The 17,448-nt window shown below is 40.2% G+C and overlaps 1 protein-coding gene across 24 annotated transcripts in view; it reads left to right on the top strand.

Moving 5' to 3' along the window:
- The window catches only part of TSNARE1 (t-SNARE domain containing 1), a 489,936-nt gene that overhangs the window by 284,709 nt on the left and 187,779 nt on the right, over positions 1-17,448 (top strand). For all 24 annotated transcript variants that reach the window (XM_075024058.1, XM_075024043.1, XM_075024060.1 and 21 more), the window contains one exon: positions 5,458-5,530. In XM_075024058.1, coding sequence (XP_074880159.1) covers positions 5,458-5,530 — 73 coding nt within the window. The remainder of the gene's footprint in view (positions 1-5,457; positions 5,531-17,448) is intronic.

Genomic DNA, 17,448 nt, shown 5'->3' with positions numbered 1-17,448 from the left:
CTGACCACAACCCCCATTCCCCATCCCCATGTGCTGCTTGGGGGAGGAGGTAGAGAAAATTGGGAGTGGAGTTGAGCCCAGGAAGAAGGGAGGGGTGGAGGAAAGTGTTCTAAGGTTTGGTTTTATTTCTCATTATCCTACTCTGACTTGATTGGTAGTAAATTAAACTAATTTTCCCCAAGTTGAGTCTGTTTTGCCCGTGATCGTAGTTGGTGAGTGATCTCTCCGTGTCCTTACCTCAACCCATGACCCTTTCATTATATTTTCTCTCCCTTGTCCAGCTGAGGAGGGGAATGACAGAGCGGCTTTGGTGGGCACCTGGCATCCAGCCAGGGTCAACCCACCACAGGCACAACGGAAGATTTTACTAGCTGGCTGGTTCCAGCATCTCTTTATTCATCACTGTTGAGGTACCCTCTGCAATGGTCTCACCTCTGCCTGATGAGCTTGTGGCATCTCACCTTCCACGGCCTCTTCATTTGTCTTTTGGTGGACAGGAACACTCTTCATGTTGTGTGTCTGTGTGAGCCCCAGGTAGATGTTGGATTAGCATACTGAAACTCGGCACAACTATTTTAATTATGCAGTGCACTGCTACACTTTCTGAGATGGCACTGACCGCTAAGACAGCAAAATAGAGAGGAAGAGCGCACAAGCGAGCAAGAGGGAGAGAGAAACTCCCCACACTGGCTGTTGTTCAGTCCCAGAGGAGATCTAACTCAGTCTGTAATTGCTGTTCTGGATAGCTTCTGCCCTCAAAACAATTTTCTGCTGGTCTGTTGTTGCTTAGGCTGAATCAGTTTGATTTATAGAATGTCATTTTTTTCTCCCCAGCCATAGACAAGAGAAAAATATTTGTTGAAGGCTGTTGCAGCAAGATTTAGTCTTTGCCCATCTAGCATCAGAGAAGCTTGCTCACTTTTTATATTGTTTTTTCGCTTTCCCTTCCTTCCCCTGTAGAACAGAATAGGGACAGACGAACACCATGCTCTGATTAGTCTTTCTGTGTGCTCTGGATCTGTGGTTGACACATGGTGGACCACAGGGTAGGAGATGGCCCAAGGGTGTTGCAGATGGGACAATACACGAGGAGCATCTCAGCAGCTCTTTGGTAAAACATGCCATACACTACAAAGGGTTTTTTTTCATTTTGTTTTTTTCTTTTTTTCCCCTAAGATAACAAGGACTAGGGTTTTGTTTTACTTTATTTTGTTGTGGAGTGCTTCCATATACAGAAATACACACATGGACATTATGTTACATCTTTCAGAATCTCCTTCAGGTTTAGTTTGTAGCTCTCCTGGTTGCTTGTTGCAGGGTGAATGGTGGGGCAGAATGGGACCTCACTTGTAGAATTCAGCATCTCCTGAACATTGAGTCAGCAATTAATTTTAATGCTAATTTGTAGTCCTTTAAAAAAATGGGTGATTGGTTTGTGAGCACACACAAAAGCACATGTGCTGAATGGGATAGACCACTGATATTTCTGATCCCATTTTTTATACAAACCTAAGGCAAACATTCTTAGAAATAAGTGTGACTCTTCCCTTGAGGACCTGAGCTGACATTGATAAAGGATGCTGGGATCTGGCTAAATGTGAGAGAGAAATTATTGACAGCACATGCTTGTTCTGTGTTCTATTGAGGAGAGCGTGTTTCCCCTCTCTGGTTTATTTAAGTCCGTTCTCGTGGCTGGAATACAGAAGTGTCCTTATGATAACATTAAGGTCAGGGCTGTGTTAGAAGTTTTCATTGTGGCTGTGTTAGAAGTTTTCAGTGTGGATAAATCTTAACCCCCCTAAGCATGAGAGTGGAAGTGAGAGGAGGTTTACTTATTTGCTGTCTTGGCAAATACCTCAGTAATGTTCATTCTGTGGGGAAATGGGCTGCTGGGATTTATGGTTAGGTTGTTCCCACCTTGGTAACAATGTCTGGGTTTTACAACCCGACTTGCTCCCAGATTAATTTTAAAAATGTTTAAATTGTGGTCTTGTTCAAGTAAAAAATGGGAAAAGGAAATTTCTAGTTTATCTGCAAAATCATATTTCCAACCGTTCCTGTGCCAGAGTGGGAATTTCAGATTTTTTTCCAAAATCTCAGTAGTTTGCAGTGACATTATTCACTTACTGAGTCAGATTAAATGACTCAGATAGTCCTGCCATTTTAACCTAGTATTTCTGTTAAGAAGTTTCCAAACTTAACTTTCCCTAGTGAGAGTTAATCCTCCAGATCTTCAGGGTCCCAAACTCTTCCATTGCTCTGATTTTCTCATCTGCATGACTTGTTTATTGGTACTTCTCTGGTTTTTTGTTATCTTTAGCTACTGCCATTTCTTTTTGCTGTCTTTAATTTTACTGTTGACTAGTTTAATTCTTTTTGTTCCAGCATTGATGACATTAAATCCTGTCTACTAATCTGAACAATGGATTTCTCCTTTGGGGAAAAAATCAAAACAAAACAAAACAAAACCGAGGATTTAGATGAAACAATTTAAATCTGTCTCCCTCTTGCTGTGGAATGTAGTGAGTGAATTGTTGCCAGACAGGAAAGGCTGGTGTTGATTAAAACCCAAAAAACCCAGCCTAGTTACCTGGCAGGGAGGCAGCATTTTTGGAACGGTGGCTTACTGTTGTACTCTTGGTTTCTGTGGAGTCAAAGAGATTTATGAGGAGCTGTATTTCACCGTGAATTCCGCATAGTATGTGTAAATGTGGGAAACCAAAGGCAATCTGATTTTGCTAACAAACTCCAATGCCTGGCAAGTTCAGAGGTACTTCATGATAGAGCTAACCTGGCAAGAAGGAACAGGAACATAGCTTCTAGGTATATTCCATTATGGAAGGTCTTTATTTCTGGCTATTTTTCTTTCTTCTATTTTTTCTTTTGTTTTGCTTACATATATCAGGGACTTTGAAACTTCACATTGCCAGGTTAAATTATTCAACAGATTCCTTGCTTCAGGTCAGATTGCTTTGTGCTCTGTGCTTTACAACTCACCCCTGTTTGTTTTTCCTTAAATACAGTAGTCGCATTTTTTTCTTCCTAGCAACTCAGTGGCTGGCTTTAACTAATGCATGTTTACTAAACATTAATTTTAAGTGTTGTTACAATGTTATGAAAAGGATCTATACTCTGCAGCAGCAGATGGCTGTTTTGTCCCAAGTACCTGGATATAAATGGCAAATCCGAAACAGCACTGTTCATATACAGCATTGAATTTCCTTTCTTATTCTTCCCTTCTCGTCATAATATCCGGGGATTGGTAAGCAGACAGCCCAACTCCTTGCAGTTAAATTAGCTGAGAAGGACCCTATAGGAGGAGTCAATATATCATCTGATCTTTGTTAGGCCAAATTGCCTGCTTGTTTTATTCCAATGGAAAATACTTTGCAGGCGTGGCATGTATAATTTACTATATTGCAATAACCTCTATCTAACCAAGTGTACATGCAAAAACATGTTCATGAGTTTTAAGATGCATTCACTTAAAGTGCTGTAAAAGAAGCAGAATAAAATAAAACAGACTGACTGAAGGGTAGTGAGAATTTTGTTTATGTTGCAAGTAACAGAGACCAAAGACTGATGTCAGTGGCAATTTAACCAAGAGAGACAAATGAGCATTCTGGGCTTTTTTAGTATTATTATTTGTTTGTTTAATTTTTTCCTTAATCATCTTTTACCAAGCACTTAAATGAGAGCAGAACAACACATTAAAGTTAATTCTCAGTTCTTCACGTTTTGCTAAACTTTAGCTTTCTCCTTTCAAAGATTTTCACACAAAAAAACCCAAAACTCCCCCACCCAAAAAAATCACAACTAATTTCTCCTCATTTCCTGGCAATGATTTACTACCACAGTGCTCAAGTGCAATCTCAAGTTACTTAAACTTCATTGCTTTTACAAAATATTCTACAGTATTTACAAGTTATGAATAATACCATACATAATTAAAGCATCATTATGCTTGACGAGTGAATGAATGAAGTCCATTTTGTGATGCATTACCCAGTCTTCGGTTGGGGTTTTGTTTTTGTTTTATTATGATTTCTTGCAGCTTTTTAAACCTTTTGTTTCTCCCACTTCTTCAGTTATTCAACAATTTAGTGTATTCTAGAATTCACAATGGGACTCGCAGGCTTCATCGCAAATTAATGCAAGCCTATTGCATTATATGATTAAATGTTATGCCACTTATATTCTCATGACAAACTTCAGTAGAAAGGTGTGGATTCATTTCGCACCGTTTTCTAAATTTGCCAGTAGGGAGGCTGAGTTCTTTGAAAGTGAGGTGGAAGCAATCGGACCTTTTGGCATGAGGGACTAGAGTTGCAACAAGACCCAAGCAGATAAATGAATTTCTGTGCAAATAGCCTCGGGAGAAGCAGATTCTTAGGAAATGTTTTCAACGCTTTAGAAAGCATCCAGTGCTGAGTTCCCCAGTACAAGGGGTACATGGACATACTGGTGGCCAGCCAGTCTGTGGAGTCCCTGTCCTTGGAGATACACAAAACCAAGTGGACGTGGCCCTGAGCAACCTGCTTTAACTGAATGCTCTCAGAAGGGGTGTTGGACTAAACAATTTCCACAAGTTGCTGCCAACCACAATATTTCTGTGATTCTGTGATTCTGTGATTTGTATAGCTTAACAAAGTGCATCTTGTGTGAGTGGTTGTTTTTTTTTTTTTCTGATCTGCTAATGTTGCCTTACTGGTAGTGCATTTAGCAGTATCTATATTATTATGTCTATTATTCCTAGATTAATTCTTTTTGTAAGAGACAGTGTCATATGAAGGTAACATATGCTTACATTTGCTCTTATATATGGTAGGTCTTCAGAAATGAGGGAAACAAACTACTGGCAATTTGCTGTTTTAACTAAGAAAATTTCAGTGCTGAATCTAGTTACTTTTTTTTTTTTAATGCTTGGAAACATATAAATGAATCCGTTCATCAAACAGGTCTTTCCTTATTGCCTTACCAATAAGGAGATTTCAAATTCAGTGAGTTTTTGATCATATCTCAATCAGTTTACAAATAGTATTTTATCAGATGGATGCTATGCTGAAAGATAGCCATTTCTACATAAGAATCCACAGTCTGGGATGAATGGCCTGCATCAACAATAACTTTTCTATAAAGAGAAGGGTTTGCTGCTGTTGTTTTTATTGTTCGTTTTTCTCTCAGTCCTCTGCAATTCTGAAAAGCAAATATACAATCTGATCATTCTACTTGTTTCTTATAGAAAGCTTGAGTCAACTTGCTGACATAGATCCAGCAAACCATGGCTTTCAGGAGATTTTTGATTTACTGTGGGAGCATTATAACTTTTTCTTTTAATTTTACACAGATGAAGTTTTCCAGGTTTGTTTTTTCTTTGTAAAGCTTGACAGTGGAACATGCCTTTTATGCTTGGGTATTACCCATTCATCATTAATGTTAGACTTTCTGTCTTTTCAGAGTGACATGTTGGATGTGAATCAGATCATTAAAGACCTGGCCTCCATGGTGCATGAGCAAGGAGACACAATAGGTAGGTATCACATTTAAAATATGGGCTTTATTACCCTCCTGCACTGTTCCAATCTGATGTTGTGTGGTCCCTCATGAGCAGCTCTTTGTTGATGCTGTGATTATTTTTCCTGTGTTTTGGGCATTTTGTACATCAGTGATGTTTTGATTTGACAAGCTGCCCTGTGCAATAGGGTTCTCATATTAAGGATATTTAGCTGGTATATTTAGCATAAAATAGAATTCACAGGGAGATTAATCCATTCCCTTTTGACTGTAAGAAGGAAGCTGAGGATTACAAAACATTAACTGGAAAGGGATCCAATTCTTCCTTTCTACCTGGAACTGTAATTAAAAAACAATAGTCATAGCAATTATTGTTATGATTATTGATGGCGGTGGAGAAAATTAAGCAGCTTGCTTCTCCTAAGTGGAATTTTCTTTCCATATTGCAGGGTGTGTCTGATTAAATTTACAGTAGCCTAACATCATGATGAGCTCACATGCATAGTCTGTAGTTTCTGCCCATTAGTTGACCTCCTCTTGCTCTCCAGCTACCAGTGGCTAGGAGCATGGTAGAGAAAACTTGGGAAAAGAGATGAGAGTAACCCCTAGTATTATCTTTAAGAGCAGCCCATCACTGACAGCCACCACTTTTTGTGAGTAGAGAGATAAGACACAGTAGATCAGCTCCTTTTAAATTCCCTCTGACCCTTGTCTTTGTCACTGCTGTCTTCTGATGCAGTTAAGAACAATCGGACTTTTTTTCTGTATCTCTTATTTTGTGTATATATGATAATACTGTGAAGTGCTTCAGAAGCAACTGTCTGCTTCCGAATTTGAGAGCTGATAGTCCCAAAGCCACACTGGGGGACCTAAACTCCAGAGAAGCAAGATTTCTGGAGATATTTCTAACCTGCTGGAGTTCTCACTGGAGCTCCTGGGAGGTGGATCAAGTCCTAAGACAGCCATATGTAGATCATAAAAAAAGAAACTCTTCTCTGCTGTTTATTAATCATTCTGGATTTCTTTGCCAAGCTCATACCTTTGCAAGTTTCCATTAGCATAAGATATCTCCTTTCACACTGAAATGAGGTAGCTGCATCCCACTGAGAAACACCACTCAGGATCGCAAGGGCAGAAAAAAATCAAGATGATATCTAAAACCAACTTTTTAGTATTTCTTTTTTTTTTTTTTTTGCTTATGCTTGTTTGAAAGCTCATTTTTGTACATGGATAACTTTGGAGCCTGATTCATCTCCTAAAAGCACATCAGATGCTAATGCCTTGAGGGACATGACAACATACATCAGCTAGCTTCAAGATCCTTGCAACTCCTTTTCTTAAGGCAATATTTATTATTTTAAGATGCTGCCCATGCACAGAAGCGACCCCAGTATTAACTTGCCTGTGAGAAACAGTTAGACTAAGTAGGACGTTTTGTCTTTGAGCCAGCATAAGTTTTTTGTTGGTTTTATATCTGACACATTCTTTCTTCTTCCCATTTCACTGCAGCAGATTTTTAATAGTTTCTTTAGGAGTATCTTTTCAGCCTGGCAGCCAGTCAAGGTATCTTCCCAACCAATCGCTGAAAGGTCCCACCGTTTATCTTTTGACATTCATATTACACAGAAGTAAGTGAGATTAAGAATCAGGAGGTAAAGGGAGTCGAAACTCCCACAGTGAAATTTCAAAAGCAACGATGATAAAAGACAATTCTCTTGGCACTTGTTTTATTTTTTTTTTTTATACATTTCACTTACATGCATGAACTGAAAGCTCTGTGTGTTCTTGTTTAGGAAACACAGGGAAAATACATATCCAGGGAATGTGAGGTGCACTACTCAGCAAAATGCTCCCAGGGCTGTAGAACAAACCACTCTCTGGCTCACCTGAGCTGGCCAGAATTAATGGGAAGAGCTTGTCTGGTCTATGTGTGGCACAGGCAGAGTAACCCATAATTCTTACAAAAACCTAAAAGTAGTTTTGCTAGCGTGTGGGCCAGTTCCTTAATGAATACATCCATAACACTCCCTAGGGTAGAGAGCAATTTCTGTCATGCAAGGAGGAAATAGATGAGGGGAAATGCAAGCTCAGGGCAGCATATCTCTGTTATTTTTTGTCTTCTGCAAATAAACTCCATGCCTGTGTTCCTAGTCATGGCATCTCTTTGATATGAATATTTAACTAAGCATTACCATATCAGTGAGTCCAGGCCCTTGAAGCCAAAACAAGACAGTGGCCTAGGTTACTTTTAAATCAACAGAAAGAGCCTTTTCAACAGAAATTTACAGGAGCTCTTGGCAAAAGCATCCCTATGCAGCTTTATCACACAGGGTGCTGCTGAGGGGAAAAGGTGCAAGGAGGAGGGTATTAATAGGAGAAATTAATAATTGGCTGCGGAACTGGTGTTGGCAACATGGTTTGGGGTTCTGTAACCATGGGACCCTGTTGGCAGATCAGCATCTGCTTGGGGGAGATGAGATCCACCTCACTAGGCAGGGCAAAACTATTTTCGCCAATAGCATAGCTGACCTCCTAAGGAGGGCTTTAAATTAGGAATGATGGGGCAGGCACAGGGCGACCAGCAGTCCTGTGAGGGAGCAATGGACAGGATTGCTGAATAAAGGGCATGGAAAGGTGTGGCAGGAAAGGTTCATAAAGTCATCAAAATACAGCCTGGGCTGGGTCACCTGTAGCAAGCTGCCTACAAGGCATCACTGTGGACAAATACCCCAAACCTTCTCCAGGAGCTCAATGTGCTGGGGTGCATCTTAAAAGTGCCTGTATGCTAATGCACACAGTATGGGGAATAAACATGAAGAGTTAGAGATCTGCATGCAGTTGCAGGGCTATGATTTTGTTGGGATCGTAGAGACATGGTATGGTTCCCATGACTGGAGTGTTGCATTAGAAGGATACGGGCTCTTTAGGAAGGACAGGGTAGGAAGATGAGGAGGAGGAGGAATTGTCCTTTATGTAAGAGAGCAGTTGGAGTGCTTGAAGCTCTGCCTGGGGATGGATGAGCTTATGTGTTAGGATTAAAAAGAGGACAGGCAAAGGGGACGTTGTACTGGGTGTCTGCTGTAGGCCATCTGATCAGGAGGAGCAAGTGGATGAGGCCCTCTATAGACAGATAGGGACAGCCTCACATTCACAGGCTCTGGTCTTCATGTGGGACTTCAACCATGCCGCTTTCTGTTGCAGGGACAACACAGCAGGGCATAAACAATCCAGGAGTTTCTGGAGTGCATTGATAATAACTTTGGGGATCTGATGCACAAATGGCAATATCTCCAGATGACTAGAAGAGGGCCATCTCCAATGCTAAACTTTACTCTCATGGTAGCAGAAGGGCTCTTCGGCCAAAAGCATCCAAGGCAAGGATCAAGGACTTGGCACTGTGAGAAATAAATTACATTGGTGCTGATTGCTAGAGGAACAGTCACTTATTTCTATGCTCATAAATGGCCACTCAATTTAACTACAAGTGCCTCAATGGCTTGAAACATTCCCAGTGTTTCATACTGCACATCATTATTTTACATGTTCAAGCTTGTTCTTCCATTTGCCATGGTGGGATAAATAGACATAGTTCCCTGAAACTAATTTTGTAACTGGTGTTGGGGAGAGGAGAATCCTTAAATCCCCAGTTCCTCTGAAGAAAGCATCCACATAACAGCTGCCAGTATTTGTTTTAGTACCTCATGAAGGCAAGTGCATATTTGTCCATTGTTTGTGTTGTAACAGAGAGTAAAGATGACCTGAATAATACAGTTATTGCATTCTTTTTGCCTAAGGCAAAATAAAATGCTGTTGTTTTTGTTTTAGAAGAGCTGTTTTTCCATCCTACCTGTGTATGTAACCTTACTAGTTATGCCAAAATAACACGCCAGATCTACATCCCTTATCTAAACTGCTCTAATTCAACTTTCATCACTTATATCACTGTTTGCAGATCCATCACATTTCTCAAAGCCACAAGGAAAAACCCACGTTGTTCTGAAAACATTTTACACTTTTAAAAGAGTCACATTTCTTCCTCTGTTGGACAATTTTAGAACCAGCCTTCTGCTAGTGTATCTGTAACCTCCCCAACTCCCTAAAATGGGAAGAGATCCCAAGGTCACCCAAGATCCCAAGAGATATCGAGCACCTCTTTTAAGATTACAGCAGCAGAGACACAGCAACTAATTTACCAGTCCTCTACCTCTTTGTCCAGACCAAATGTAAACAAATCTTTTTGCACAGCAATTCCCACTTGCTGGAAGAAGACCCCACTGTGTCAAGCAAAAGACTTCCTCAGACTTTTTTTTTCTTCCGTTACTTATCCAGGCTTAGATCTTGGTGCTACTAACCTTTCACTTCTCTCTTGAAGCTTGGGCATTTTGTATTTGAAAATAATAGGGTGAAGAAACTTCATAATGTGATGTAAAGTGGATGCTCCCTCGCTTTACAAACATGACTACGTGGTATCTGTCAGGCTAGAGCCCACAGACCTGCCAAGATAAATCTAAACACGGCAGCTGGTGCTTTCCTTCAGTCTCGGAAGAGCTTCCTGATGGTGTCAATATATTCAGTCCTCAAGTAATGCTGGTGTTCAATGACATACCACATTGTCACTTATTGCCTAATGATAATAATAATAAACCACCTTCAAAGTAAAATATATTTGCATGAATGCAAATGTATTGCTTAATTTAGAATCCTTTGAATGTGGAGAGGTTTTTTTTAGGTTTGGAGGTTTTTTGTTGCTTTTTTTCGCATGTGAAATTAGCTCAGTTTTCTTGCCTGTTTTATCACTGTTGCCTTTCTGACCTGAAGTCTGGTTTAACACGTAGATACTGTCAAGAGTCAAGGGGGTCCATTAGCACCCTTCCACACGTGTCCTCCTCCAGTCTGCCTGCCTGAATGGCACAGCCAAGAGTCTGTTGTCAGATGTCCTGATGCAAACCAAGCTGGGAAATCGTTCAGCTGGATCCTTAACTAAACTCTCCCGAGTTATGTGTCTCGGTTGGGACATCTGCAGAAAATGAACACATCTTGAGAATGGTCCCTGAATACCTGAATGTAACAGCTTTAATATCTACGTTCGGTTGAATGTGGTCTGCAAAGTCTCTCATTTGGTTAAGTTTCCTAAGAGATCTCAGAGGAGGCTATTATGTGAATGGGTACATTTACGTTCTTATTGGTTCCTGATGAATTGGGAAAGCTGCTCTTGGCTTCTCGTGCTTTCAGCTACTTGTTGAGACGTGGAGTTACGTGTCAGTACAGAGCACAGCCCATGCTGGAAGGGTACACTAATTTCTGAATCAGTGATAATCCATTCTACTTCCCACTCGCTTCCCAAGGAACCTCCACTCTTTGTTCATCTTAGGTATATACCCTGTCATCAGTTTGTTGTTCTGTTATCCAAGTCAAACAAAGCTTTATTTTAAACCACCCCAGCTGCTGAAATTGCATAGTATTACTACCCTTAATAGCCTTTTAGGCAACAATTTTAAGGTCGTGGTGTTTTGTATACCACTGGTCTTGCTCTCCCTGTTTATCTGGACTGCAGTGGTGGTGGCCTCCGTTATCACTTTTCACACATCCTTGGCTTCGGGCAGCACTGAAGAGTCTGTAAGGTGCTCGGTTTCATGTTCGGCATGGCTTGATGACCACTGCTACAACTGAATTGCTGGAGTCAGGTGTGGGCTATCATGATCTCTGACCAACTCATTTTACTTGAGATAATAGGCAGCATGAAAAATGAATCAGCTTTTGTGCCTCTTTCCCGTTTCTGCTCTCGGTGAGTGTGTTTTTGTGTCTTCCCTTGTTGTATGTGTCCTTCTACGTTTAGCTCTAGTGCTGACAGTGCTGTTAAGACAGCACATGCTGGTTTATAAGGGAAAGAATAATGGGTGACACTACACTTGCAAATTTACTAATGCCTAAAGATTTGTCTGCTGTTCTGTGTTTGACCCTCATAATGTGATTGGGCTGGTATACTTGCAGTTAATGAGCCAGCTAATTTTGTACAAGAAACAAGGCTCTTCCTTTTATGAGGTTTATTGCCACCAGTAGGATTCTTCTCACACCAATTTATCCAAAGTCATTTTGGGGAAGTTGGAACTGCTGTGCTCTCAATTTCTAGTAATGCTGCAATTGAGCAGTAAATGTCATAAAGGCAGAAGCTGCCCAGGTGGTTGGTTTATTTCTGCTGGGAGGTGTTATACTCTGCCACACACTGACTGTGTTTGGGAGGCCATGGCTTCAGTGGGCTAAGTAAAACAAACGAACCATGTAAAGCAAAAGGGGTCAAGCAAGTTGTAAATATCAATGACTTTACTTTGTAGGTATAATATATGATCTTTCCAAGACAGCGAGCAGAAATACAGTATATTTATTTCGATGAATCAACACCCCCATCATCCTCATTTATTCCCATGACAAACTCAGATGGACACTTTATGAGACTGAGCTATAGGACTCAATAGCTTATGCACTCAGCTGCGTGATGGAAGGCGAGCGTTGTGTTAATTGTAGACAAAAGTGGGCTTCTGAAAAATCCTGCATGCAAATTAAATGAAGGTATTTTTCCAAACTCTGTCAATTCATGAGCTGGATTTGGAAAAAACAAATATAATTATTTTGATCCTTTCTTTCTTTTTTGTCATTTTAAAGAAACATATTTTATTGCACTTTGAATAATATTTTCTTTAACTTGGATGTCTTACAGAATTAAAAAAAAAAAAAGTGTTGAGTTTACATCACAAGGAAAATGAAAGAGTGTGCTATGGACAAGTAGTTGAAATTTCCCAATCAAAGCTAGACTGAGTACTGTTTTGCTCTTTAAATTATTTTCAGATATTATTTTAGAAAAAAAAAAGAAAAACTGGCATGCCCATAAGTGTCTGCACATAAAATGTCGTGTTGAAATACCTTTTTTCATCAGATAAAGGAGGAAATTGAAAAAAATAAAAGCAAATCAGGTCTATTGCCATGATATAAGATCCTCCCATGTGCAAATTTTGTGGGATTAAAACTAGAGCCATAGTTTACCCAAAGCCATATGAAAGCATCGTATGGGAACTGTGGATACCTCAGATGATAGTTAGCTGAAATTGTACACCAGGCAATGAGGGCAGAGGCCATACCATGCACCCTCAGGAAACTCTTCATATACTGACTCTTCTCCTGTGGTAAATATCAGTAATTTGAGACCACTTGTCTCTGTAAAAAAAGAACGGTAAATTGCTTTGCATCTGCTAAAGTGGTAATATTTCTGCACTCTGTCATTTAGCACAGAGCAAACGATATGAGTTACCTTATTCTCTGGTAGGATGTGCTATTTTCCAATAGATATACGTAGGACAACATTTGAATTTTAAATCGCTGGAAGATGTATCCTGGCAGGCATGGCAAACCTCTGGCAGGGCAATACCATTTTTCAGCACATACATATGTAGCAGATACTTGACATTTCCAAGATGCATTTCAAGGACAGTATAAATCACTCAGGAGCTGAAGTGTTGTAAATTTATGCCGGTGTTCGGCCATTGCCTTATAGCCGCTTTTATTCATACAGACTAGGGCTTTGGGCTGTTGGCCGAAGAAAGCCAGCAGGAAGAGCTGGTTATGACATTTCGGGGTAGTTTAAATAGTGGTCTGCCTGGAAAACGAGAGTGAGTGGTTGTTCGGTGCCTCAATCCTTGCATCTGAGGGCCGTGGTGTGTTACTGTGTGGAAGAATTAGAGCTCTGCTAAAATCAAATAGAAAGCTAGGTTCTATCTGCCTTTTGTTGGAAGCAATAACCACAGCTCCTGATGATTCATGGAGCTGCAAATTGTATTTCATTGCACCAATCTAAGCCAGTGTGACCCATTTAGCCTTAGATTAGCATATGGGCGAGATTATTTTATAAATCCTCTCGTGTGCGGAATTTATAACATGATGTTTACATTGAAGTTTGCAAATGACTAACCCTAAGCCATTTTAAACTTCACTCCAGAAGAGCTGTCATAGTTTTCCTTCCCCTTAACATCCACAGTTGTGCCTGTAGAGAGCCCGAGGGTCTTTTGTTCGTGGAATGACACTTAAAACTCTCCAAGTACATGGTAATTAGAATGGGCAAAATTCATTTTCACACTGAAAGCAATTTCTCTCCGAACTTGCATCTCTCTGAACTTCCTTTTAATTAGGAAAGAAACCTTTATACATTACCAAAATACTCCTTTTTTTTTTTTTTTTTTTTTTTTTATTGTGCCTCTCAGTATGTTATATTTATTATTTTTAGCCGGAAGTTGTAGTGATAAAAGAGGGTTAAGCTTATTAAAGCTCTAAAAATAAAAACATACTATGAAACCTGAAGGGGGCCATTTTGGTTGCTGTCAAGTGGGAGCATTTTAAAATTCTCATTCACAGGCTCACTCTCCTGTCTTTCAAGTGGTTTTACTGAAAATGTTGCCTTGTGAAACCAGTCCATTCTTGCCGCTTTAAAGTTGCAGGTCATACGGGGGATTCCTTGATATGTTAGGGCAAAAAACGCCACTCCAGCCACTGTCACTCCAGTAATTTCACATATAAGACTCCTCTTGGTCATTAGCAGGGCTTGATCTCAGAAGACAGGTAAATAGGATTGAAAGACACCTCTTGGGGTCATCATGTTTTCTATCTCTGAGTGACAAGTGTGTCACAGAAACATATCAAATTATATCTAAAAGCTGGTTGGCTCTGTCACTTTCACTGCTCCTATTGAAAGGATGTATTTTAGCTGGAAAATTAGAAATCTTTTTTCCTAATTCCTTGGTGCATTTGTTTGCAACCACCATCTGCTTTTGGTGCAGCCCTGTCCCTCAGTTTAATAAAATGGCGATCACGTTGCCTTAAGGTTTTTGTTTGTTTTCAAACTGCACCATAAATTTCTCATCGCAGACTGAGGACAGGAAATTGTTGTGGGATTCAGGCTCTTTGGAAAATCCCAGACCGAGGGCTGGGTTATTTCACCTATTTGGGAACAGAGTCACTGTCCCTTCACACCAAAGCCATAGAGAAGGGAAAAGGCAGACCCCTCCAGCAGGTGTTTTCACTCTACCTAGGATCCTACCACCTGTCTGGAAATACTTGCCTCTCCATCCCCAGGCAATGCACCTTGGCAAGGAGCCTGAAAATGAGCAAGGTGAAGCTGTGAACCATCGCTAGAATTCAGCAAAGATGCCTGAAGTAGCTGAGGAACACATTCATCATTGACTTATTACTTACTTTCTTGTGATTTGACCCAAATTCTCTTTCCTTCCCTTGCTTTCCTGTGTTAATCAGCAGAAATACCTAGTTAAATTGTTTTGCATATTTATGTCTCATTTTGCTAGAGTTTTAGAGCTGTTTTGGTGGTTTATTGTTTGTTTTAGGTTTTCCCTGTGTCTCAGCATTACAAGTTGCTTCAAAAAATTTTTTAACTGGGAGGTTTGCTTATTCCAAGGTTGTTATTCCCCTGTTAGGAGAAAAAGTGAGCAGAAACAGTGCCACCAGGGTCCAGCCTCCTCCTGTAACATCACATCAGCTCATATAGGACATCTAACACACACGTCCATCCTACTTGTGAAAGCCTGTGCTGGGAAAAATGTAGATGATGTTTGCAAAACACAGTGCATAACATGATTAGCCAATTCCATGCAGTGCTAAGGGGGCGTTCACAGTGTTTAATTTTATCTAATGAAGGCAAATTTCCTTAGGCCCCCCTGCAGGCAACAGAGAGGGCCGGGTTCCTCTGGAGGGCCATTTAAGGAGGATAAATTAAGCTCATTTTGTGATTTTCCCCCTGCCCCAAGAGGAGCACAGACAGATTACTCTTGTTTCAGTAGGATATCTTTCATAAAGTTCTCCTCTGTAGCTTTTCTATGCCTAAATGATTATTTTTCTGAGGACAATCAGCCTTTAAGAGGTGTTGAGTAGTGAAGGATGTCTGCACTAAGGTCCTGGGAAACACCAGATACATGAGCAAGTTCTGTTACTTCGATTAGGTAGTTGTCAAGGCTTTGAGCACACTTCCCCCATCCCTTCCAAATCCCATCGCAAAGTAGCTTAAAACATGGAGGTGCTTTCCTGTGTAAAGTTGTATTTTGTAACCCAAAACCATGGCCAGACTTCATGCTTCTAAAATTAGCAGGTGTCCCAGCAGGATATATTCCTAGTTTTGGTTCAATTTTTTTTACCTGATTTTTTTCTTCTATTCTCCCTAACATGTGTAACAGCTTGGCTGTAGGAAAGCTATGGCATTTTGGAGCTTTGAGTGGTCAGGATCTGAACTTCAAATGGTGCAAACTGGTGTTGTCCCAGTGGCTAGTTCTTATGGACTTCCACAGAACGTATAAAAATTTTTTTAGGTAAAACCAATCTGCTTAACTATGTATCATGTAGTCATGCTTAAACATACAAGTGAATACTTGTCAACAACTAGGCAACTAAGAATTTGTCACCTTGGGTGAGTGACAAGTTATTCTGGCTGATGAATCCTGTCTGTGCTAATGACGTATTAACTCTTTTGGGTTCTCTGCCTTATGCCCTTTGTTTCCATATGCAGAGAGGCTTATATACAGAGTGCTGGAAATTGGACTGGGGCTTGTAGTTGCCAATTACACAGCACTGTCTTAACGTGCAAACACAGAAAGAAAGTGCTCCCCTGTCCTACAAAGCCAATCTAGCCCACTTTTCAGCTGTTTCTCAATTCTAACCAGAAAACATCAAGTGTGCCTCTACTGCTACTCGTATAAAATAATATGTAGAATGACCAATTACTGATTTGTGGGTCAGCCTCAATGTCTGGATGAAAAGACATCAGGGCCAGCCCTGGAGTCGGGACATCTATTCTTTTTAAACAGAAGTGTGATACCAATTAACAGTGATAGCACTTGTGGAGATTATTATCAAGTGACAGGTTGAAATCTGTCTACCACACTTCGCTCAGAAGAAGCACCTTGTTTCTCAGGCACACCTGTTTGAGGTAGACCCTGGGTAGATCCACTCACATGGCAAAAATGCTGCTCGCTGCAGTGTGCTGTAGTGCCAATCATTTTTCTGTTCATCATTTCTGGTAATTCAGCACCATTTTTTTCTCCTTGTATTGAAAAGAAAAATCTGAGACATTCCTAGAAATGCCTTCAGCTCAATGCAATACTGGAAGTAAACTCTTCAAGACTGTCACACTGGTGTGTGCATGTGTGTGGATGCAGCTCTTCTAAGGCTCTGTAGAAGAAAATTTGATATTTCTTCATAGACAGAGGTTGAGTTCCTTGGAACCATTTTGGTCTCTTCCTGCTGAGTCCTGAATGCAAGAAAAAGATTTGGGCAGAGGTCAGTGATGCCAACCGAGGTCCACGGTGTGAAAGCCTTAATAAAAATGGTTTGAGAAGCATAGGATATAGCCAATAAAATGATGCTATATCAATCTATAAAAGTGCTGGCCATGTAGTTTTTTTCTTGTGTACTACAGCATGCATAATCGAAAATAAAAGGAATGGAAAACCATCTCTCCCAGGTGTAATACAAGACTTTTAACAGGTTTCTAAGTGTTAAGATGAAGTTGGTTTATTCCACGGTTCTGTTGGTTTGTGGTTTCTTTGCTCTTTTGTTTTTAAGTTGTCTTATCAGAAATGCATAATTACATTAACAGACTTGCAACACTGTTTCACTTAAAAATGGCAAAACCCAAACACAACCACTTTCCACAGTTTATCTGCAAACCCTCATTTCTTTACCCATCACAAAAGTGGCCAGACTAATTAGTGTTCTTTCCTTCAAAAGCAAAAGAATAAATTATTTAAATCTTCTGTGGCATGTCCTAATCCGACTCCTAATACCATCAGTTGAAGAATTTCCATTAATTTTGTTAAGGATTAGAGGAATCCCTGGAACCTTATTTTCAAATTTCTACCTGTGGTTGACTTCCTCCTGATCCTTTCC

Source organism: Buteo buteo, chromosome 3, assembly GCF_964188355.1.
Source record: "Buteo buteo chromosome 3, bButBut1.hap1.1, whole genome shotgun sequence".
Taxonomy (NCBI): Eukaryota; Metazoa; Chordata; class Aves; order Accipitriformes; family Accipitridae; genus Buteo; species Buteo buteo.
Note: the sequence above shows the minus strand (reverse complement) of the source record. Positions and strands in the feature narration are given on the sequence as shown.